Here is a 23,475-nt window from a genome sequence, read left to right as displayed (position 1 = left end):
GCGGATGTGTGCTAGAAGGGGTCAATGGGGGGAAAATGGGGACATCTATGATACTTTAAACAATAAAGATCAATTTTAAAAAAGGCAATGGATAAAGAAGTTGTGGTACATACACAATGAAATATTACTCAGCCATAAAAATAATGAAATCTTAACATTTGCAACAACATGGATGGACCCACAGGGTATTATGCTAAGTGAAATAAGTCAGACAGAGAAACACAAATATAAATTTCACTTATATGTGGACTCTAAAGAACAAAATAAATGAACAAACAAAATAGAAAAAGACTCATAGATACAGAGAACAAACTGATAGTTGCCAGATGAGAGTGGAGCTGGGGGCTGGAGAAAAAGATGAAGTGATTAAGAAGTAGAAAATAGGTACAAAGGAGTCACAGGGACATAAGGTACAGCATAGGGAAATAGTCAATAATATTGTAATAACTATAAGGGTGCCAGGTGGGTGAAAAACTTATTGAAGGAATCACTTCGTAAATGATATAAATGTCTAATCACTATGTGGTACACCTGAAACTAATAAAATATTGAACGTCTCTAATTGAAAAATTTTAAACTTAAGCCAAAAAAAAAAATCTGTTTGAACCTGTGTAAGTTACTGACCCACATCAAGCACAGATGGAGCCTCTGCCAGATGTTCTCCATGTTTTTGGGCCTCAGAAAGGTCAGTATGCTCTCTTGAAGGGTTTAGCCCTGACTAGATATTCTGAACATACTAGTTTATAGATAGTAATCAGTAGGTTTTTACTGAATAAAGACACCTAAGGACCCAACATCTAAGATGCACAAAATTTTATCTGACTATACAAAGTTCTGATTTTCAACAATAAATATTTAGCACAAAACTGCATGTATTAATTTGGGAAGCACAGTTTTCTAACTCTACAGGCATCTCGCCTAAATTTTAGATTTGAACTGCATGAATCTAGAATTGATCAGTGCCCCAGAAGAGAAGTAGCAAAGTTATGAAGAAGAAATGATGAATTTTAAGGATCTGCTCAAGCCGCATTTTCTTTCCATCCTTTCTTCCTCCTCAGCCCCTACCTACATCTCCTTCCTTCCCTTATGGTGCTGACCCCTAAGATGCAGGGTCCCCTCATCTATGGGAATGAATGAATTCTTCCTGTCTCACACCAGTTCCCACCTCCTCCATTTAGTTTTCCTAGCCACCCCACCTCTTCTCCCAATCAAAATTAATCTTCTCACCCTTTGGATTCTGGTATCTCTGAGCACTTTCATTTGCCAGGTACTTAATTTTTTCTTTAATATGAAAATTTTCAAACATATATAAATGTGGAGGAGATATGATGAACCCTCATGCCCCCAACCATCATTCAGTTTCACTCAACATCATTAATCATCAGGAAATGCAAATCAAAATCACAATAAGATATCACCTCACACCTGTTAGGATGGCTATTATCAGAAAGACTAGAAGTAAGAAGTGTTGGTCAGGATGTGGAGAAACCTTGTGCACTATTGGTGGAAATGTAAATTGATGCAGCCATTATAGAAAACAGCATGGAAATTCCTCAAAAAATTAAAATTAGAACTACCATACAATCCATTTCTGGGTATTTATCTGAAGAAAACAAAAACACTAATTTGCAAAACTATATGCACCCCTATGTTCATTAAAGCTTTATTTACAATAGCCAAGATATGAAAACAACCTAAGTAGCCTGAATCAATTTAGTTAACAGTTGGCTTACTGTTTTGTTTTTACTAAATTATATAATTATTTAACTGAACTGAAACTTTTCATCGAAAGGGAGCTCAAGTTTCTCCCTGGATAAAATAAATATAATTCTACTGGACTTGAAATATGCCTTATTGGGCCCTGGCCAGTGTGGCTCAGCTGACTGGAGCATTGTCTCATACACCAAAAGGTCATGGGTTCAATTCCCGGTCAGGGCACATACCTGGGTTTTGTGTTTGGTCCCAGGTTGGGGCATGTATGAGAGGCAGCCAATCGATGTTTCTCTCTCACATTTATATTTTGTTCTCGTTCTCTCTCTCTCTTCCTTTCTCTCTAAAATTGATGAGCATGTCCATTGGTGAGGATTAAGAAAAAAAAAAGAAATATGCCTTAATGGGTTAAAATTAACATTTAAAGAATTATTAAAGACATGACGCAAGATTTAAAAGTCAAAAGCAATACAAACAAGATAAGTTTCTTTAATAACTGAAAGACTGATTACTGTATTTGTTGCATAGTTTATAATTTTTAGAAGTTATTTATAGGTATGATAGTGGTGACCATGGTGGGAAAAGGTATTCATTGAGCAGACAAGATGGATAAACAATAGACCTGTGGCTAACAAGTAAGGCTCCTTTCCTGTTTATAGGAAAGAGCAAATGTAAACTGGTTCCCAGTCTCACGGCTACCCATTATGTAGATCACTAGGTCACTCATGCCACTCTGACAACCAATGTTTCTTTCCACCAGAAAAGAAGGAATGTAGGAAGATTACAACCAAAACCAAAAGCAACCCTACTTATTTTCTTCCCATGATATATGAAGAAGGTGTTGTGAAGTCAGATTCCCAACCAGGGACCCCAAATTAAGTTCTTACTTAGAAATAATCAGCATAAAATTAGTTTTAAAAATCTCTTTGCACCCTAGCCAGTGTGGCTCAGTTGGTTCGAGTGTTGTCTTGTACACTGAAAGGTTGAAAGTTAGATTCCCCAATCAGGACACATACTTAGATTGCGGGTTCAATCCCCAGTTTCTCACATCAATGTTTCTTTTTCTCTCTTACCCCCTCCCCCCTTTTCTCTAAAAAAATAAACATCTCCTCGGGTGAGAATTAAAAATATATGTATCTTTGCCTTAATCTTAAACCATTCCTTATTTTATTCCGGTCCCCCCAAATGTGGCTCTAAAACTGTTTTATTAAATACTTATAAATTCCTCCAGATCCAGTGTGTAGAACAGCATGGTCATTCTTGGCACAGAAAAAGTGGTAATTCTTGGGACAGGATTTTTTATCACATCCCACGGTGGCTCCTTTTTCATCACAAAATGTGCATTTCTACAGAAGAATAGATATTACTGAGTAAGCACCTGTTTTCATAATTTTTCTTAAAATTTAAAATTAAACATGCTATTAAATATTTTTAAGTCAGTAACCCTAATGTCCTGAGGTACATTACTTACATTTGGCTGGTTAGCTAACTAGAACACTTGGCACAGACTATTTTGTAATAATCTGATTAAAAGCAGAAAACCGCTCTGGCTGGTTTGGCTTAGTGGATAGAGCATTGGCCTGCGGACTGAAGGGTCCTGGGTTCGATTCCAGTCAAGGGCACATGCCTGGGTTGTGGGCTCGATCCCCAGTGGGGGGTGTGCAGGAGGCAGCTGATCAATGATCATCTCTTATCATGGATGTTTCTCTCTCTCTCTCCCTCTCTCTCCCTCTCTGAAATCAATTAAAAAAGCAGAAAACCTGTTTTGTTTCAAAAAACTAATCTCAAAAAGCAGGGTTGGAAAATTGTCCAGCTCTAAGCACTGGGTCCTGTTACAGACACTGAGTCTGTGGTTGGAGCAGCTAGCTCCTGGTTGTGCCACTAAGAGCTGTGTGGTCTCCAGCCAGTCACTTCCTCTCTCTTAGACCCACATTTCTCCCTGTATATAAGAAGGCCTGTTTTACAGATTGTGTGATAAGTAAAGGCCTCTAAGGAGGTGATATATAAGCTTAGATGTGAATAATAAGAGCTCCTAGCATGCAAACAACAACACAACCAGGGGGAAGGACATTCTAAGCCGAAGGCCTTATGTTCTGGCAGCAAGAATAAGTTTCGACAATGGCAAGCTTTCTGGAAGGATGGGGCAGAGCTTCGAGGGGTGGGGGTGGGGGACGGGAGGGGGCGCTGGTGTAGTTGGAGCAGAGAGGAGGGCAAGGAAGAGTCTGGGATAAGACCCAAGGTGTAGTCAGGGCTGTGTCATGTAGGGCTTATAAACCAGAGTAAAGAGTTGGGATTTTATCCTCATGCAAGGGAAGCATAAACTGAGCAATATTTTTAAGACACTATGCTGGCTGCTGTGTGGAGAATGGGCTGGGGTAAGGATGGGCAGGAGAGAAAGCACGGCAAGTATTGGTAGTGTTCAGCAACCATCCAAAAGAGGCAGACCAGCGACTTCACTACAGTGGGTCACTGACACAGAGAGAGAAGTGGAGGACACAGGTCTGTAGGATGGTACTGACGGGCTTGATGCTCGGTTGGGAGGTTGATGAGGAGATGATGGCTAAAGGACGTGCTGTTTATTGAGGTGAGGAGTGAACAGGTTTGGATGGAGAGAGAGAGAGAGAGAGAGAGAGAGAGAGAGAGAGAGAGAGAGAGAGAGGGAGAGAGAGTGTGTGTGTGTGTGTGTGTGTGTGTGTAGCAGGTGTGGTGAACGTCTGGCCCCAGGGCCGTATAAGGCCCGTGAAATCATTTGGTCTGGCCCTGCCAAGACATTAGGGATGAGTTAATTAAATGTTTGACCAAGTATAGCAGGTTAATTTTTAAGTTGATAGCTTTGTATAGTCCACAAATGATGTTATAAATATCCAAATGGCCCTTGGCAGAAAAAAGGTTCCCCACCCTGGTGTAGAGGATGGATTTTTGGCCAGTTTAACATGAGATGCTGTTAGATATCCATGTAGATATGCCAGGCTGGTTGTTAGAGATACAGAGTCACTGGCATAAGTATGGTAAAGCCATGAGAACTGCATGATGTCATGTAGGCAGGCTGTTCCCACATGATGGAGGAAGGAGCCCGGGTAGAGCACTGGGCACCCCGAACTTTAAGGGTTGAGCAGAGGAGGAAAACAGCTCAAGGCGCCCGGGAGCAGCAGCCAGCTTACAGGTAAGAGCTATACTAGCAGAGTGTATCCAGGAAGTCAAAGAATAAAGTGCTTCAAGATGCAGGGCACAGACAACTGCGTGATGAATACTGCTGAAAGGTCAACTAAGGACAGAGAAGGAACATTGCCACTGACAAGTGTCTTGTGTAAAAGGGAGGGCTGTTTTTTAAGATGACGTGATCAGTTGCTCATGTTCACGTGCTGAGGGGAATAACGTAATAGAAAGGGGATACTGATGTAAAGAGGGTAGAGGTAAATGCAAGGCTCTAGTCCAGCCGTGGGCAAACTACGGCCCGTGGGCCGGATCCGGCCCGTTTGAAATGAATAAAACTAAAAAAAAAAAAAAGACCATACCCTTTTATGTAATGATGTTTACTTTGAATTTATATTAGTTCACACTAACACTCCATCCATGCTTTTGTTCCGGCCCTCCGGTCCAGTTTAAGAACCCATTGTGGCCCTCGAGTCAAAAAGTTTGCCCACCCCTGGTCTAGTCCTTAAGAAGGGAAGGGGACTGGCTCCAAAGTCCAAGAGGACGGTTAGCTTTCACAGGAGGGAGGTCCAGGTGGGACAGAGGTGGGTGGGTGGTGGTTTGGATACTAGGAGTTCCATCCAATGGTTGCCATTTTCTCAGTAAAAGTCAGGCAAAGAAATGTACAGCACCAAGGATTAACCCTAATGTACACTATGTACTTTGGGTGTTTATAATCTGTCAATGTAAGTTCATTACTTTGTAAGAAATGTACTTTCTGGGGAGGGGATGTTGATGGTGGGGAGAGGCTGTGCATGTGTGGGTGGCGGGGGTTATATAAGAAATCTCTGTGCTTTCCCCTCAAATTTTCTGTGACCCTAGAATTGCTCTAAAAAATAAAGTCTATTTAAAAAGTCATTAACTTGGGGATAGGAAGATGAGGTGGGGAGAGGTTTTAAAGAGAGATGAGGGGATATGAAACAGTAACTGTGGTGGGTGGAGAATCCCTTTGAGGTCTGTGACTATGACTCTAAGATCAGTCAACGCATTTGTGGGGTTATCGCCTGTTGTTCCCAACTGCTCAAGTGTGGGTGCTACTCAGCATATGCAGACAACAGACAGACGCAATTTCCCCAGGGTTGGGGCTTTGCTAGGAGAGTAAGGATGTGGGCGGTGGGGAGAGGGAGGCCAGGGGTGTTTGGAAGAGAATGACTGCAATGACGGACCATGGCTATGAGGTGGGGCCACTAATTGTGAAGGGGTCATTGAAAAACTGCTGGAGCTGGGTGAACTGAGCAGATAGGACATGTCTAAAGAAAAATAATCTTCATTGTCTCCAGTGATCAGAGAAATGCAAGATAAAACTTTCTTTCAGACTGGCAAAAATTAACAAAGTTGGATATTCATTTTTGTCAAGGGCTGGGAGCAGTGCTCTTTCATCCCCTATGTACAGATATATAAAGTGATACAACCCTTTTGCGGGACAGTGTGTCAGCATGTTTCAAAAATTTTAAAGAGAATTCTCTTTGACACTCAGCCACTCCACTTCTGGGAATATTCTCTACAGCAACACTCAAACAAATACACAAGGATATATGTACAAAGATTTGCTGCAGCTTTAGTTGTTATAGTGAGAAACCTGAATCAACTTATTACCTAACAACAATAGAATGGTTGTGTGCATTCTGGGACATCCTAAGGAATTCTATGAAGTCAATGCAGAGAATGGAGAGTCATATGCTCACAATTTTATAAACATGCCATATCATTCTTGCCTTCCACATTTTGCACATCCTGTTCCCTCTCTCTGAATTCTCCCTTCCTCATCTTCATTTTCACCTACAAGGATTCCTGAGGCCCAAATGTGGTGAAGTACCTGCTTGCTGAGTGCCTTGTGCTGACCCTCAAAGCATGTCAGGCTGTGTGGAAACTGTCCATGTATGTGCTGACACCTTGCAAGGGCTAAATCAATGTTTCTCAGATTCATTAACCCTATCATGGTGGTGGCAAGGGCTTTAGGTACTTATACTTGCTGTACTGCTTGCTTGTTAAGCTGTGCAAGGCCTTTCATAAGGAAGTCTAAAGTAATGGACCCAGTGGGAACTGACCACAGCTTCAAGGGTAAACCCTGACTAGTTAGTCACCTCTAGCAATGGGTGCAGGAAAGGGGGGGGGGGGCAATTAAACACTCTGAGGGCTCTTATTCCATGCTTGGGGATGAACTTCCTCTTTCCCTAGATAGAAACGAGAAAGCCTGATGCTTCAGTTGGTGCCTGCAGCCACCCTATGACCACAAGGGAACCAGCTGATTTTGTGGATAGGAGGGCAGAGAGGATGATGGGCCCTTGATGACATTCATTGAGCCATTGAAACAACCAACCTTGAAGCCAGTTTCTCCTCTGGCTAAGTGAGAAAATAAGCATCCTTTTTGTTAAAACCATTTTGGGTCGGCATTCCTCCTATTTACAGCCAAAAGAATTCTAAGGCATATATACTTTGCTGATGAAGCATTTAATAGTTTATTTCAAATTATTAAATGTTCAACCTGAGTTTCCAATACAGGTCCCACTTCCTTCAGCTCTCCAAGATGCATCTCTATCCTTGGTGTATTAATCAAATAGACTTTCTTTTGAAGGCATCCCCCAAGGGTCTGTTCATCTTGTAAGTAATAACATAATTTATACTTACCAATCTCCTTCCTCTGAAGATTTCTTTCTTTACTGCTTCCACATTAAAACTTCTATAACCATGTTTTGGATCACTATCCTCACATTCCACAAGTGCTGAAGAATACAGCTGCAGATTGGGAAAAGAAGAGTATGCACAAAGGAATGGTGAGAGCTACAAGTCAGAAAATGGCACCAAAAAGTAATCACCAGGAGTGGAAGATGATAGAACAGTGACAACATTTTGGGGGTGTGAGCAGATCACAAGCCACCCTGCTTTTCTTGGAAGTGGTCCCAATCCCCAGGCATGTTTTCTATTCCATAACCCTGACCCGCAATGGCTAACTGAAACTGGTTGAGGCTCTAGTCTAACCCCACGCTGGACCAATCAGATTTTCTATCCTAGGAAAGTAGAATAGGCTCTGAGCCACATGCTCAGAACAAGCCAGCCTGTAAAAAGAAAAATAAAACAAAAATGAGGCTAGAGAGGTTCCTGATGGCTTTCCAATGCCTGTTTCTTACACCGGCCTGCATGTCTGCCTTTAGGAGCCATGAAATGCCCCAGCAACCTTATCACAAAGCCCCTTTTCTTTGTGTTACTTGAAACCAAAAGAATAACACTACCTCGGAATCAATGTAACACATATGCTCAAATAACAAAGGGTATGAAAAACAAAAATTTGTGATATTGGAATATAAGCAAAGATTTCTTAGAAAAAGCAGAAACTATTTAGAAACTATATAGAAAAAGTAAGTTGGACTTTCTCAAAACTAAAACATTTTGCTCATTGAAAGAATTGATAAAAAAAAAAAAAAAAGGCAAATCAGAGACTGGGAGAAAATATTCATAATATGGCCCTGGCAGTTATGGCTCAGTTGGTTGGTTATCTTACTGGGTACCAAAAGATTGCCAGTTTGATTCCAGGTCAGGGCACATGCCTGGGTTGCAGCTCGATCCTCAGCAGGGGGCATATAGGAGGCAGTCGACTGATGTTCCGCTCTCACACAGATGTTTCTCTCTTTCTCTCCCTCTCCCTTCCTCTCGCTCTAAAAAAAATAAATAAATAAAAAATATTTTTAAAAATTTTCATATGTATATCTGAAAAGTATATCAGGAATATAGGAAAAACTCTTATAACTCATCCTATATAATAAAAGCCTCATATGCTAAGTGTCCGACCATTCGTTCGACTGTTTGACTAGTCACTATGATGCACACTGACCACCAGGGGGCAGACGCTCTGAACGGTAGGTTAGCTTGCTGCTGGGGTCCTGCCAATTGGGACTGGGTGAGATGGGCCAGACACGCCCTGGAGCCCTCCAACAGTCCCTCCCTGGCCCCAATTGGGACTGGGCGAGATGGGCTGGACATGCCTTGGAGCCCTCCAGCAGTCCCTCCCTGGCCCCTATTGTGCATCAGTGGAGTCCCTTGGCCTGGCCTGCACCCTCTCGTAGTCTGGGACCCCTCAGGGGATGTCAGAGAGCCAGTTTAGGCCCAATCCCCCCAGGCCAGGCTGAGGGATCCCACCCCCACTGGTGCACAAATCTGTGCACCGGGCCTCTAGTAATAAGATAAAAAATTCAATTAAAAATGGGCAAAACATTTGAACAGACATTTCATAGAAAAAGTTACTAATGTTGAAGAAGCACATGAAAAGAATCTCAATATCTTTAAACTTCAGGCAAATTAAAACCATACTAAGATACCAATATACACTCACTAGATTAGCAAAAATGAAGAACATATCTCAGCTTCGTCATTTACCAAGTGTCAAGGGTGTGGATTAAATACAATTCTTACACATTGTTAGTAGTGTAAAATAATGCAATTACTTTTAAAGTTAAACATACACTTAATTTATGACCCAGCATTCCTCTTTTAGGCATTCACCCAAGAGAAATAAAAGCTTACGCTCACACATAAAGACTCATATTCATAGCAGATTTATCCTAATATCCCCAAACTGGAAATGACACATATTTTTATCAATAGGCAAATGGATAAAGAAATTATTGTATATCCATACAATAGAATACTATGCAGAAGTTGAAAGGAAAAAAAAGAGATACATTCAATAACATAGAAGAATGTGTACTGAGCAAAAATAAATAAATAAAAATAAATAAATAAAAGCCAGATATAAAAGAATACATGCTATAGGATTCCTTTCACAGGAGATTCAAGAAAAGACAAGGGACTGGGCAGGGGCGGGGATGGGGGGGTTATTGCAAGGAGGTACAAGTGAACTTTTTTGGGTAATGGAAATGTTCTATATCTTGATGGTTGGTGGTGGTTACATTGGTAAAGAGATGTCTTAAAACTTCAAACTGTATACTTAAAATAGGAGCATTTTGTTTTATATATTAAAATTAACTAAAAATTAACAAATTAACATTAACAGTATATTAGAATAAAGTCTCATGATCAAATAGTGTTAATCTCAGAATGGTTTAACAGCAGAAAATAAGTATGTAACATATTACTAACAAATTAAAAAGAGAAAATTGGAGACATGAAAACAATTTGGAACCCATGAATTAGAATCCTTTGTTATAAAGAAAGTTATTAGGACAACAGATAAAACCTTGAGTGATTTGAGTAATACATTAATAGTAATTTCATGATTTAAAAAATATATTTTTATTGATTTTAGAGAGAGGAAGGGAGAGGGAGAGAGAAAAACATCAATGATGAGAGAGAATAATTTATTGGCTGCCTCCTGCACGCACCCCCCTTCCCCCCACCATTGGGGATTGAGCCCACAACCTGGGCATGTGCTGGTCCATGGGTCAATGCTCAACCACTGAGCCACACTGGCCGGGATAATTTCCTGATTTTGATGGTCATATTGTGATCATGTCAAAGAATGTCCTTGTTTGTAGAAAATACAAACTAAAGTAAGAGTGTCCCAATTTAATTTCAAATGGTTACAACAAAAATATTTTTTGTACTGTATGTGCAACTTTTCTTAATATTCAATATTCTTTTAGCAAACTAGAAATAAAAGGAAACATCCTTATTTCAATAAAGTGAAATATTAAAAACTTAAAGTATACACAAAATTAAAATCTTAGAAACATCCCATTAATATAAGAAATAAGACAAAGCTCCCTACTTTAAAAGTTTCTATAAATAAATAAAATCTTCTAATCACTTATAACAGAATGATCTAGAAAAATGCAGGAAGACAAGAAAAAGAAATTAAGAAGCCCAAAAATTAAAAGAAAAAAAAGTATCTTTATTTACAGGTGAGGCTTGTCCAAATAAAATATCCAGGTGAATCTAGAGACTACTAGAATTAATATGAATTTGCAAAAATTACTGGACAAGATCAATTTTAAAAAATCAATAGTGTTTGAAAAAAAAAATCAACAGTACTTATGTGTACCAACAATAGCTTATTTTGAGCAGGTATTAAGAAAAAGTAACAAAACAAACTCAGGAATAAGCCTAACCCAAAGTTCTAGAACTACATAGAAAAAAATTATTAAACATTTCTAAAATTCATACAAGATCTGAATGACTGGGGAGACAGATCCTGTTAATGGATAGAAAAACTCATATATCATGAGGGTGTCTATTTTTCTCCCAAATTAAAATGTCTTTTAAAAAGCTTCTATAAAATATTTTTAAAAATATATTTTTATTAATTTCAGAGAGGAAGAGAGCGACAGAAACATCAATGATGAGAATTATTGATCGGCTGCCTCCTGCACCATCACCCCTACTGGGGATTGAGCCCGAAACCTGGGCATGTGCTCTGACCAGCAATCGAACCAGGGACCTCCTGGTTCATGAGTTGACACTCAACCACTGAGCCAAACCAACCGGGCTAAAAAGCTTCTTCATAATTCTTGTTATAAATAAGATTTAAAGTAATCATAAGGTAATAAGATCCAAAAAATTAAAAAGTTAGAAAAACATCCTCCCAAAATCCCCACTTAAAAGCCCAAACCATGGCCAACTCATCATTCTTTGTAATCAAAGTACCATTTTTCTATTTTGGTATATCCTTCCCTAAAAGAACTCATGTATTTATTTATTTTATTTTTGTTAATCCTCACAAAAGATATTTTTCCATTGGTTTTTAGAAAGTGGTGGGGAAGGGAAAGACACAGAGAAAAACATCGATGTGAGAGAGACACATCGATTGGTTGCCTCCTGCATGGGCCCACTTGACTGGAATCAAATCCAGGACCCTTCAATCCAAGGCCTGATGCTCTATGTACTGAGGCAAACAGGCTAATGAAAGAACTCCTGTATTTTCAAGTGACTTACCAAACAATTTTCATGAGCAGCTATGTCCTCTGATTGTGCACAGTACAGGACACCACACTCGAGGTCTTTGGGACAAAGTGCACATATCCTTCTTTGCATCTTTTTTGCAACCTGGAAGACACCTATAAGTAATATCCCTCATGAGAAATGGAAAAGTAAAATTTCTTGGTCTCAATAACACCTGCATTAGTTTTAAAGAAGAAGAAAGGCACTTGTTAGACCACCAACTTACACCATACATAAAAATAAACTCAAAATGGAAAGAGGACTTAAATGTAAGATGGGAAACCATAAAAATCTTAGAAGAACCCAAAGGCAGCAAAATATCAGATATATGTTGTAGCAATATCTTTACTGATATGGCTCCTAGGACAATGGAAAATAAGAAGAAAATAAACAAATGAGACTACATCAAATTAAAAAGTTTCTGCACAGCAAAAGAAATTAGAAAGCCCACTGCATGGGAGAACATATTTGCCAATGTTATCTCCGATAAGGGTTTAATCTCCAAAATTTATAGGGAACTCATACAACTTAACAAAAGGAAAATAAACAAGTCAATCAAAAAGTGGGCAAAGGACCTAAATAGATACTTTTCAAAGGTGGACATACAGAAGGCCAAGAGACATATGAAAACATGCTCAAAATCACTAATCATCCCAGAGATGCAAATCAAAATGACAATGAGGTACCATCTCACACCTGTCAGACTGGCTATCATCAACAATTCAACAAATGACAAGTGCTGGCGAGGATGTGGAGAACAAGGAACCCTCGTGCAATTTTGGTGGGAATGCAGACTGGTGCAGCCATTGTGGAGAACAGTATGGAGTTTCCTTAAAAAGATAAAAATGGAACTCCGATTTGACCCAGTGATCCCACTTCTAGGAATATATCCCAAGAAATCAGAAAGGATATATGCACCCCTATGTTCATAGCAGCACAATTTACAAAGCTAAAATTTGGAAACAGCTTAAGTGCCCATCAGCAGATGAGTGGATTAAAAAACTATGGTACACCCCTAGCCAGTTTGGCTCAGTAGATAGAGTGTCGGCCTGTGGACTGAAGGTTCCCAGGTTCAGTTCTGGTCGAGGGGACATGCCCAGGTTGCAGGCTCAGTCCCTAGTGGGGGGCGTGCAGGATGCAGCTGATAAATGATTCTCTCTCATCACTGATGTTTCTATCTCTCTCTCTCTCCCTCTCCCTTTCTCTCTGAAATCAATAAAAATATATTTTTTTAAAAACTGTGGTACAGGAGAGAATCGAAGATGGCGGCATAGGTAAACACCGGAGACTGCCGCCGTGGACAACCACTTCAAAAATACAACTAAAAGTCGGAGCGGACATCAACCAGAACCACGGGAAGGCTGGCTGAGGAGAGTCTCTTCAACTAGAAGCAAAAACAACAGCATTCCGACGCTCAGCGGAGGCGCAGTGTGGAAAATTTAAAGGTACGGCGGTGCGGTGGTGAGGGTGCGCGCGCAAAGCGGGCTGGCGGCTGAGGGCGCGATTGTCGTTTTCAATCAGGAGCGAGTCTCAGACTCTGGGCTACAGATCCGGGCGAGTCTCTAGGGACCCAGACTCAAACGGGAGAAGCGGGACTGTCTGGCTACGGCCCCTCCGAGGTTTGCAGCGATTGCTGGGACAGAGAGGCAGAGCCCCTAGGGACGGACTGAGAGCAGCCATAGCTGCTCCCTCCCCCCGCCCTGTTGAGCCCGCCCCGCCCAGGCCCTGCGCACAGCCATTTGCCGATCGCCTCAGGCAAGGGCTGGACTAGCGCCTCCCCTGAGGACTGAAGTTTTCCCACAGCTGATTTCCACAGCCAGTCGGCCTGGTGGTCAAATCCCTCTAGTGTTAACTACAACAATTAAGGCTTGGCTAGAACAAGACTGCGCACAGAGACCACAAGGGGGTGCACCAAGAAAGCATAAAAGATGCGGAGACAAAAAAACATGACAGAAATGGAGGATATGGAGCTAAGAATCGCAATTTTGAGGGCTTGCCATAAATTTGTGCAGAGCCTCACGAAAACTAATGAGACCCTCGATGCTACGATAAAGAAATTAGAAAGTAAGCATACACGGACTGAAATAAAGAATATTATACCCAATAGCAGACCAGAGGAGCACAAGAATCAAACCAAAGATTCGACAAAAAACACCCAATTGGAAAAGCATAATGAAAAAAGAATCCGAAAGTGTGAAGATAGTGTAAGGAGCCTCTGGGACAGCTTTAAGCGGACTAATATCAGAGTCATTGGAGTGCCAGAAGATGAGAGACAGCAAGATATTGAAAACCTATTTCAAGAAATAATGGCAGAAAACTTCCCCCACCTGGAGAAAGAAATGGACTTACAGGTCCAAGAAGCGCAGAGAACCCCAAACAAAAGGAATCCAAAGAGGACCACACCAAGACACAGCATCATTAAAATGCCAAGAGCAAAAGACAAAGAGAAAATCTTAAAAGCAGCAAGAGAAAGAGGCTCAATTACCTACAAGGGAATACCCATACGACTGTCAGCTGATTTCTCAACAGAAACTTTGCAGGCCAGAAGGGAATGGCAAGAAATATTCAAAGTGCTGAATACCAAGAACCTACAACCAAGATTACTTTATCCAGCAAAGCTATCATTCAGAATTGAAGGTCAGATAAAGAGCTTCACAGATAAGGAAAAACTAAAGGAGTTCATCACCGCCAAACCAGTATTATATGAAATGCTGAAAGGTATCCTTTAAGAAGAGGAAGAAGAAGAAAAAGGTAAAGATACAAATTATGAACAACAAATATGCATCTATCAACAAATGAATCTAAGAATCAAGTGAATAAATAACCTGATGTACAGAATGAACTGGTGACTATAATGAATCAGGGACATAGAAAGGGAATGGACTGACTATTCTTGGGGGGGAAAGGGGAATGGGAGATTCGGGAAGAGACTGGACAAAAATCATGCACCTATGGATGAACTCAGTGGGTGGGGAGTGAGGGTGGAGGGTGGGGTGGGAGCTGGAAGGAGGGGAGTTATGGGGGGAAAAAAGAGGAACAAATGTAATAATCTGAACAATAAAGATTAAAAAAAAAAAAAAGAATACACTTGTAATACCTTAACCAATAAAGAAATTAAAGATTAAAAAAAAAAAAGAAAAACAAAAACAAAAAAACAACAACTGTGGTACAGCTACACTATGGAATACTATGATGCTGTAAAAAGGAAAGAACTCTTACCATTCGCTACAGCATGGATGGATGTAGAGAGCACGTGAAATAAGCCAGTGAAATAAGACAGTAGGAGAAAGATAAATATTGTATGTTCTCACTCATTTGTGGAATATAATGAACAACAAAACTGATGAACAAAAATAGATCCAGAGACAGAGAAGCATCGAACAGACCATCAAACCTCAGAGGGGCCCTAACCGGTTTGGCTCAGTGGATAGAGCACTGGCCTGCGGACTGAAGGGTCCCAGGTTCGATTCCGGTCAAGGGCATGTACCTTGGTTGCGGGCACATCCCCGGGGGGGCGGGGAGGGGATGGGGGGGGTGGGCAGGAGGCAGCTGATCGATGTTTCTCTCTCATCGAAGTTTCTAACTCTTCTATCCCTCTCCCTTCCTCTCTGTAAAAAATCAATAAAATATATTTTAAAAAACACACAAAAATACCTCAGACGGAAGGCAGAGGTGAATGGGGAGAGAGGTTCAACCAAAGCACTTGTATGCATGCATATAAGCATAACCAATGGACACAGACAGTAGGGGGGTGTGGACATGTGCTGGGGGGTGGGAGAGGCCAGGAAAAGGTCAATGGGGGAAAAGGGAGACACATAATACTTTAAACAATAAAGAATTTAAGTTTTAAAAAAAGGCACTTGTTTTTAACGAGAGATTTTCAACTCTCAGGGAAAAAGAAATCGGGACCCAAGTAGAAAAGCAACTTATTTTGTATTTTTTAAAAATACATTTTTATTGATTTTAGAGAGGAAGGGAGAGAGATAAAAACATCAATGATGATGAGAACCAAGATGGCGGCGTAGGGAGCGGACCTGTGTGTGCTGCTCTCTCACAGCATCATTGAAACTATCAACTATGAAGTAAACAACCGCCACTCAGAACCATGGGGAAGTTGGCCCAGTGGGAGATCTACAACTGGAGGAAAAGAAAGAAGCGCAGTGAGACTGAGTGGGAGCTACGGAGGCACCAAAACCAGAGGTACGCAGTCACACGCCACGCGGGCTGCAAATGGATTCTCGGTTTTTTACGAACCCTCGAATCCTCTGGGCTTGCTCGGGGGGGGGGGGTCTCGGAGGCCCCAGATCCCACAGGGAGAGGCGGCCACGGCCTTGCAGTGGTCGGAGAGCGAGGGAAGCTCTGACACGCGGCTGCTCGCCGGCACCGAGAGACAAGAAGTCCTGGTGTCCCGGGGAGGCGAGGGGCGCGGAGACGCCACCATCGCTATTTCCTCCACGCTGGCGACTCCCTGTGACCCCGCCCTACCCTCAGGGCTGTGCCAGAGGCACAAGAGGGAATGACTGTGCTTTTACAAACTCTCAAATCCACTGAGCTGGTTCGGGCGGGTCTCTGAGGCCCCAGGCCCCAAGGCGAGAGACAGCACGGCCTTCCAGCGGTCAGAAAGTGAGGGAGGCTCTGGCGCGCCGGCACTGGGGGACGCAAAGTCCTGGAGTCCTGGATAGGCAAGGGGCCGCTGAGTCTCCGCCCCGGCGACTCCCTGTGACCCCGCCCTACGCAATTTACATTCCCATCTGGGTTGTGCCAGACTCACAAGTAGAAACGCCTTTGCTTCTGCAAACTCTCAAATCCACTGAGCTGGTTCAGGCGGGATCATGAAGCACCAGACCCTACGGGGAGAGGCAGCACGGCCTTGCAGCCATCAGAAAGCGAGGGAGACTCTGTTGCACAGCTGCTCGCCGGCACTGGGGGACACAAAGCCCTGGCAGAGAGTCAAGGGGCCGCGGAGACTCAGCCTGTGCTATTTGCTCCGCCATGGCGACTCCCTGAGTCTCAGCCCTAATCAATTTACATCCCTATCCAAGCTGTGCCAGGTGCACAAAAAGACCCACCTGCGCTTTTGCAGCCTATCCCAACAAATTGCAGACTTCAACTGCTTGCAGCCATGAGAGACACACTCAAGAAGCAGACCCAGGAGAACCAGGATGGCGGCATAAGGAAGAGACCTGTGCGTGCTACCTCACACAACAACATGGAAACTACCAAATATCAGACAAACACCTAGCATACAGAACCATGGGAAAGTTGGCCCAGTGGAAGCTCTACAACTGGAAGGAGAGAAAGAACATTGAGACTGAGGAGGATGTGACACCAAGTACAGAGCCCAACCCAACAAACTGCAGATTTCAACTCCTCGCATAGAAAGAAGCGCATTGAGACTGAGTAGGATCTGCAGAGGCAACAAGTACAGAGCCCATCCCAGCAGGCTGCAGATTTCAGCTCCTTGCATCTGGGAGGGACGCAATCGGGGGGCAGAGTCGGGTCCGGGGCCGGCCAGGGCTGGGCCTGACTCTGCCGGCACTGTGGAACTGCTGTACCAGCAAGCGCACAAACATGCCCACTGGTCCCAGTCTCTTGTGGGGCGCTGGGGGACAGCAGACAGGCAGTCTGTGCACTTGGTGGAGGGCAGGAGTGCTGGATGTTCAACCACCAGGAACGCCTGGAGATTTTGTCTAGTGGGGAGCCGCCGGCAGGGGACAGAGGGCCAAACTTCCTGTTTCCCCGGTAAGGCTGGGATGGCCCCGGTGAGGTTGGGATGGCCCCGGTGAGGTTGAAACGGTCCCGGTGTGGTAGGGACGACCCCGGTCAGGTCGAAACGGCCCCGGTGTGGTAGGGACGACCCCGGTGAGGTTGAAACAGCCCCCGTGAGGTAGGGACGACCCCAGTCAGGTCAAAACGGCCCCGGTGTGGTAGGGACGACCCCGGTGAGGTTGAAACGGCCCCCGTGAGGTAGGGACGACCCCAGTCAGGTCGAAACGGCCCCGGTGTGGTAGGGACAACCCTGGTCAGGTTGAAACGGCCCCCGTGAGGTAGGGACGACCCCAGTGAGGTCGAAACGGCCCCGGTGTGGTAGGGACAACCCTGGTCAGGTTGAAACGGCCCCCGTGAGGTAGGGACGACCCCGGTGAGGTTGAAACGGCCCCCGTGAGGTAGGGACGACCTTGGTCAGGTCGAAACGGCCCCGGTGTGGTAGGGACAACCCCGGTCAGGTTGAAACGGCCCCCGTGAGGTAGGGACGACCCTGGTCAGGTCGAAACGGCCCCGGTGTGGTAGGGACGACCCCGGTGAGGTTGAAACGGCCCCCGTGAGGTAGGGACGACCCCGGTGAGGTCGAAACGGCCCCGGTGTGGTAGGGACAACCCCGGTCAGGTTGAAACGGCCCCCCTGAGGTAGGGACGACCCCGGTGAGGTTGAAACGGCCCCCGTGAGGTAGGGACGACCCTGGTCAGGTCGAAACGGCCCCGGTGTGGTAGGGACAACCCCGGTCAGGTTGAAACAGCCCCGGTGTGGTAGGGACAACCCCGGTCAGGTTGAAACAGCCCCGGTGTGGTAGGGACGACCCCGGTGAGGTTGAAACGGCCCCCATGAGGTAGGGACGACCCTGGTCAGGTCGAAACGGCCCCGGTGTGGTAGGGACAACCCCGGTCAGGTTGAAACGGCCCCGGTGTGGTAGGGACGACCCCGGTGAGGTTGAAACGGCCCCCGTGAGGTAGGGACGACCCCGGTGAGGTTGAAACGGCCCCCGTGAGCTAGGGACGGCCCCGGTGAGGTTGAAACGGCCCTGGTGAGGCTCAGACGGCCCTGGTGAGGTTGAGACTACTCCAGTGAGGTTGGGACAAATAAAGGGGACCAGTATGGACTGATGAACAGGGGTAGATACAGAAGCAGAGCAACATTGAACAGAATGTTAAACTACAGTGGGAAGCCTGGGGAGGGTTGGGGGGCGGGATTAAGAGACCAACTGAAGGACTTATATGCATGCATATAAGATTAACCAATGGACACAAGACACGGGGCGGGGGGGGGGCGGGGGGTAGGGGCCGGGGGAATGTCAAGGGGGGGAATAAAGGAGACATATGTAATACTCTTTGTAATACTTTAAGAAATAAAAATTATTAAATAAAAAAAAAAAATCAATGATGAGAGAGAATCACTGATTGGCTGCCTCCTGCACGCCCCCTACTGGGGATCGAGCCTGAAAACCCGGGCATGTGCCCTTGACCAGAATCGAACTTGGGACCCTTCAGTCTGCAGGATGATGCTATATCCACTGAGCCAAACCGGCTAGGGCTTACTTTGTATTTTTTAATGGCTTAATTAAAGAAAACACTAATGAATTCATTTCAAATATCCAAACATGAGAAAAACTTTTATTCAAGAAATGCAAACAGGAATTTAAATAATAAGCTTTCAAAATTTTGCCTTGCCTATAGTAAACTCTCAATAATTACAATTGTCATTACAAATCATCAAGAAAATAATGGTGTATTCAAGAAACAGTGCTCAGTCCCTGGCAGGTGTAGTTCAGTTGGTTGGGTGTGATCTTGTGCACTAAAGGGCTGCTGGTTCGATTCCAGTGCTGGGGGCATGCAGGAGGCAGCTGATTGGTGTTCTGCTCTCACACTGATGTTTCTCTCTCTCTCCCTTCCTCTCTTCCAAAAAAATTTTTTTTTTAAGAAAAAAGGAAATAGTGCTCTAGTTAGCTACCTGTAAAAATATTTTTTTACTATATCATATATAATTCAAAAATAAATTTTGGATGAATTAAAGAAGCAAATGAGAAATGTACCTTAATATAAATGTTCTTTAATCTAGCATTATAAGATAGGAAAGAAAGATAATGAAGGAAAATTTAAAAAAATTTTTTTAAAGAGGGAATGGAAGAAATGAAAGAAACCTAAGAGGTTTGGAAACAGCCTAAGTACCCATCAGCAGAGGAGAGGTAGGAAGAAAAGGGAAGAGGAAGAAAGGAAGGAAATATTCACCTGTTCCCAATATGGCATTGGCCACATGTATCCATTTAACATTTCTTTGCCCTTTTCAATGTTCATTCTTTTATTCATTTGGATTTATTTTACTACTTAACTAGAGGTCAGGTGCATGAAAATTCGTGCACTCGGGGGCGGGGGTGTCCCTCAGCCAGACCAGCACCCTCTCATAGTCCTGCATCCTCTCATCTGGGGGGGGAGGGGGTGGGAGGGATTGGGCCTAAGCTGGCAGCCAGACATCCCTCTGGCAGCCCAGTAGCCCTCAGGGAATGTCCGAGTAAACCATTAGCCGGTCATCCTTAGTGCTGCTGTGGAGGCGGGAGAGGCTCCACCACCACCACTGTGCTGGCCAGCCATGAGCCAGCTTCTGGCTAAGCAACGCTCCCCCTGTGGAAGTGCACTGACCACCAGGGGGCAGCTCCTGCATTGAGCGTCTGCCCCCTGGTGGTCAGTGCGCATTATAGCGACCGGTCATTCTGCCATTAAGGTCAATTTGCATATTACCCTTTTATTATATGACTAGAGGCCCGGTGCACAAAAACTTGTGCACTCAGGGGGGTCCCTCAGCCCGGCCTGTGCCCTCGTGCAGTCTGGGACCCCTCGGGGGATGTCCACCTGCTGGCTTAGGTCTGCTCCCTAGGGGATTGGGCCCAAGCTGGCAGTCAGACATCCCTCTGGCAGCCCGGGAGCCCTTGGGGGATGTCCACTTACCAGCGGGGAGCAGGCCTAAGCACTGATGATCACCAGGGGGCAGCTCCTGCATTGAACATCTGCCCCCTGGTGGTCAGTGTGTTTCATAGTGACCAGTCGTTCTGCTGTTAGGGTCAATTTGTGTATTACCCTTTTATTATATAGAATAGAGGCCTGGTGCAAGGGTGGGGGCCGGCTGGTTTGCCCTGAAGGGTATCCTGGATCAGGGTGGGGGTCCCACTGGGGTGCCTGGCTAGCCTGGGGCTGATGGCTGTTTGCAGGCTGGCCAAGCCCCCCTGCCACCCAAGCTCCCCCAGTGGAGGCTGGCTGGAAGCAGGTATCTGAGGTTTATTTATCTTCTATAATTGAAACTTTGTTGCCTTGAGCGGAGCCTCCATCGCCGGGGCAACCAAGCCCTCCTGCTTGCTCCAGCTCCATGGCTGCCGACCGCTATCTTGGTTGGGTTAATTTGCATATATTCGCTCTGATTGGCTGGTGGGTGTGGCTTGTGAGTGTAGCGGAGGTATGGTCAATTTGCATGTTTCTCTTTTATTAGATAAGATGGTGTTTTAAATTTATATGAGGTTAAGCACTTAAGTCAGTGGTTCTCAACCTTAGCTGCACATTAGAATCACCTGGGAATCTTTTTAAAATCCTGATTTCTGGGCCTCATCCTCCAGAAATTCTGTTTCTTTGTTACTGATGTTGTGGCCCCACCCCATAACAAAGAAACAGAATTTCCGGAGGATGAGGCCCAGAAATCAGGATTTTAAAAAGATTCCCAGGTGATTCTAATGTGCAGCTAAGGTTGAGAACCACTGACTTAAGTGGCTCCTAAAAGTCCTTTTTTGTAATTCATGAGGGAAAGGAGTGAGGAGAGAGAGGTGAGGGGAGAGGGGAGAGGGAGATCGTCTGCCTCCTGCACATGCCTGGACCAGGGATAGAATCCGAAATCTAGTTATGTACCCTGACAGGGAATCCAGCAACCTTTTGGTGCACAGGGCAATGCTCCACCAACTGAGCAATACCAGCAAGGGCTTTTGGTTGCTCTTAAATTAGAGCTTCCATTTCACATTCAGAAGACTGCACTTTGGAGCTAACATTTATTTCACTTTCCAAGAATTTCTTCTTTGTTTCCTAAAACATAATTCAAGCCAGAAATGTGAGCCTCAGATACAGCATAGAACTTCTAGAAGCCTCATTAAAGAATAGCAAAAAGAAACAGGGGAAAGTAATTTAAATCAACCAACGATATCCAAAATATTATCCTTCTGAGGAGACAGAGGGAAACTAGGTAGTCAGGAATAGGGACCATGGGGAAGTAAAACTGGGGAATCCAACTAGGCGGAATTGCTAAGGCAGCCCAGCTGGGCATGGAAAGAAGGGCATACAAGAGAGACAGACTAAAATGTATGGATTGTTGCTAAAGACAAGCAATTTGCAGATAACCAATCACAAGGCAATAAGACATATAACCCAATCTCAAGGATGTTGCTAAGACAAAATTCTTTGAAAAGACCAATCAAGAACTAGCAAAGCTGCATCCACCCTTAAAAAGTGCGAGCTCCTCTTCTCCCTCTCCCCAGTGTGCTAGATTCTTGGGTTGATAGAAGGAGACACGTTCCCTTTTGCCCACGTGGCTTATGGCCATGTGGGGCTCTACGCATGGACTAATAGACTTTAACACCCGACTATAACATGGGAAGGAAGCTCTGGACACTGGCCTGCTCCTGGGACCCCAGCTGCACCTTTTCCAGGATTGGCTTCTCTCAATAAACTTTGCCTCCGTTAATTGGTTTTGTCTGTGACTTCATTCTTTGATTTCACGAGACAATGAACTCGGACTCAAACCCCACATTTTGGTTTCACTGTCAACATTTAATCAATATAAAAATTAATATTCTTTTGTACTGAGTCTTAAAACCCAGTGTACTTTGCGCTTACACATCTCAACGGATGTCACATTTTAAGTGCTCAATAACCATATGTGATGAGTGGGTACTGTACCAAATGGCACAGCCAACGATATAAAGTAATGTGAGACAGAATTGTTGTCTGCAAGAAACTTACAAAATAAACAGGAGACTAAAAAGCAATTATAAAAATAAAATAACAATAAATGTTACAAAGTAATATAACTTCTGAGTAGGAAATACAACACATACTTTGGATGTACAGGAGGAAGTGCTCCCTGTGGGATGGAGTCTTGTCAAGGACACAGGCCTTGATCAGGTACAACCTGGAGAGAAGCTTGGGGAGCCTGGGGGAGGCGGGGGGGGGGGGGGGGGGGGGAAGACGAGGACTTGGCAGATAGAGCAGTAATGTGGGAAAGCCAAGAGAGAGGTCTGACCAGAAGAGAGAAAATTAGCTGGTCTGAAGAAAAGAACCTGTGCTAAGAACTCTGGAAAAGAATTTGAAAAACTGATGGTGAAAGTCTGCCAGGAAGGATATTTGAACAGGGGAATGACATGATGAAAGAGTTGTTTTAAGATCAATTTCAATATATGAAAATGCTGTGATCCTGGATAGGAAGGCTGAACATTATAATGCTGTCAATTCTACCACAAATAAGTTCTAGGTTTAAAGTCATTTCAACTTAAATCCCAAGGTTACTTTAAGATTATCTGGAATAAATGGGCACGGACAGACAATGAAGAAACTTTAAGAAAAAAAAAAAGAAAGGATATTTGCCTACCTGATTTAAAAAGACATAATAGTACAGCTAGGACAGAAGATTAGATGACCACATTAAAAGAAAGAACATGAAGTATAGAGAGAAGTGGGTCATAATCTATAATTATGAAATAATATACCCCAAGGTGGCATTTGCATTTCTTCTCTGGTAATGTCCTTAGCCCATTTTTTTGTTGTATTGGGTTATTCACTATTTTCTTATTTATAAAAGCTTATCATGTAATCAGAACACTAACCCTTTGTTAGTCAAGTATGTGGTCTTTTGTGGGGAAGCACGGGACTTGGTTGTAAT

At 43.8% G+C, this 23,475-nt stretch overlaps 1 protein-coding gene across 1 annotated transcript in view; it reads right to left on the bottom strand.

Annotated features, from left to right (window-relative positions):
• SETDB2 (SET domain bifurcated histone lysine methyltransferase 2) overlaps positions 1 to 23,475 on the bottom strand; it is a 107,141-nt gene that overhangs the window by 13,454 nt on the left and 70,212 nt on the right. Inside the window, exons 12-14 of the mRNA XM_070409082.1 lie at positions 11,788 to 11,909; positions 7,531 to 7,638; positions 2,926 to 3,056 (exon numbers count right to left, since the gene is read on the bottom strand). Coding sequence (XP_070265183.1) covers positions 2,926 to 3,056; positions 7,531 to 7,638; positions 11,788 to 11,909 — 361 coding nt within the window. The remainder of the gene's footprint in view (positions 1 to 2,925; positions 3,057 to 7,530; positions 7,639 to 11,787; positions 11,910 to 23,475) is intronic.

The sequence above is a fragment of the Myotis yumanensis genome, unplaced genomic scaffold (genome assembly GCF_028538775.1).
Source record: "Myotis yumanensis isolate MYYU_CA2020_CCGP unplaced genomic scaffold, mMyoYum1.0.hap1 SCAF_3, whole genome shotgun sequence".
Lineage (NCBI taxonomy): Eukaryota > Metazoa > Chordata > Mammalia > Chiroptera > Vespertilionidae > Myotis > Myotis yumanensis.
This window is presented reverse-complemented; position numbering and strand designations above follow the sequence as displayed.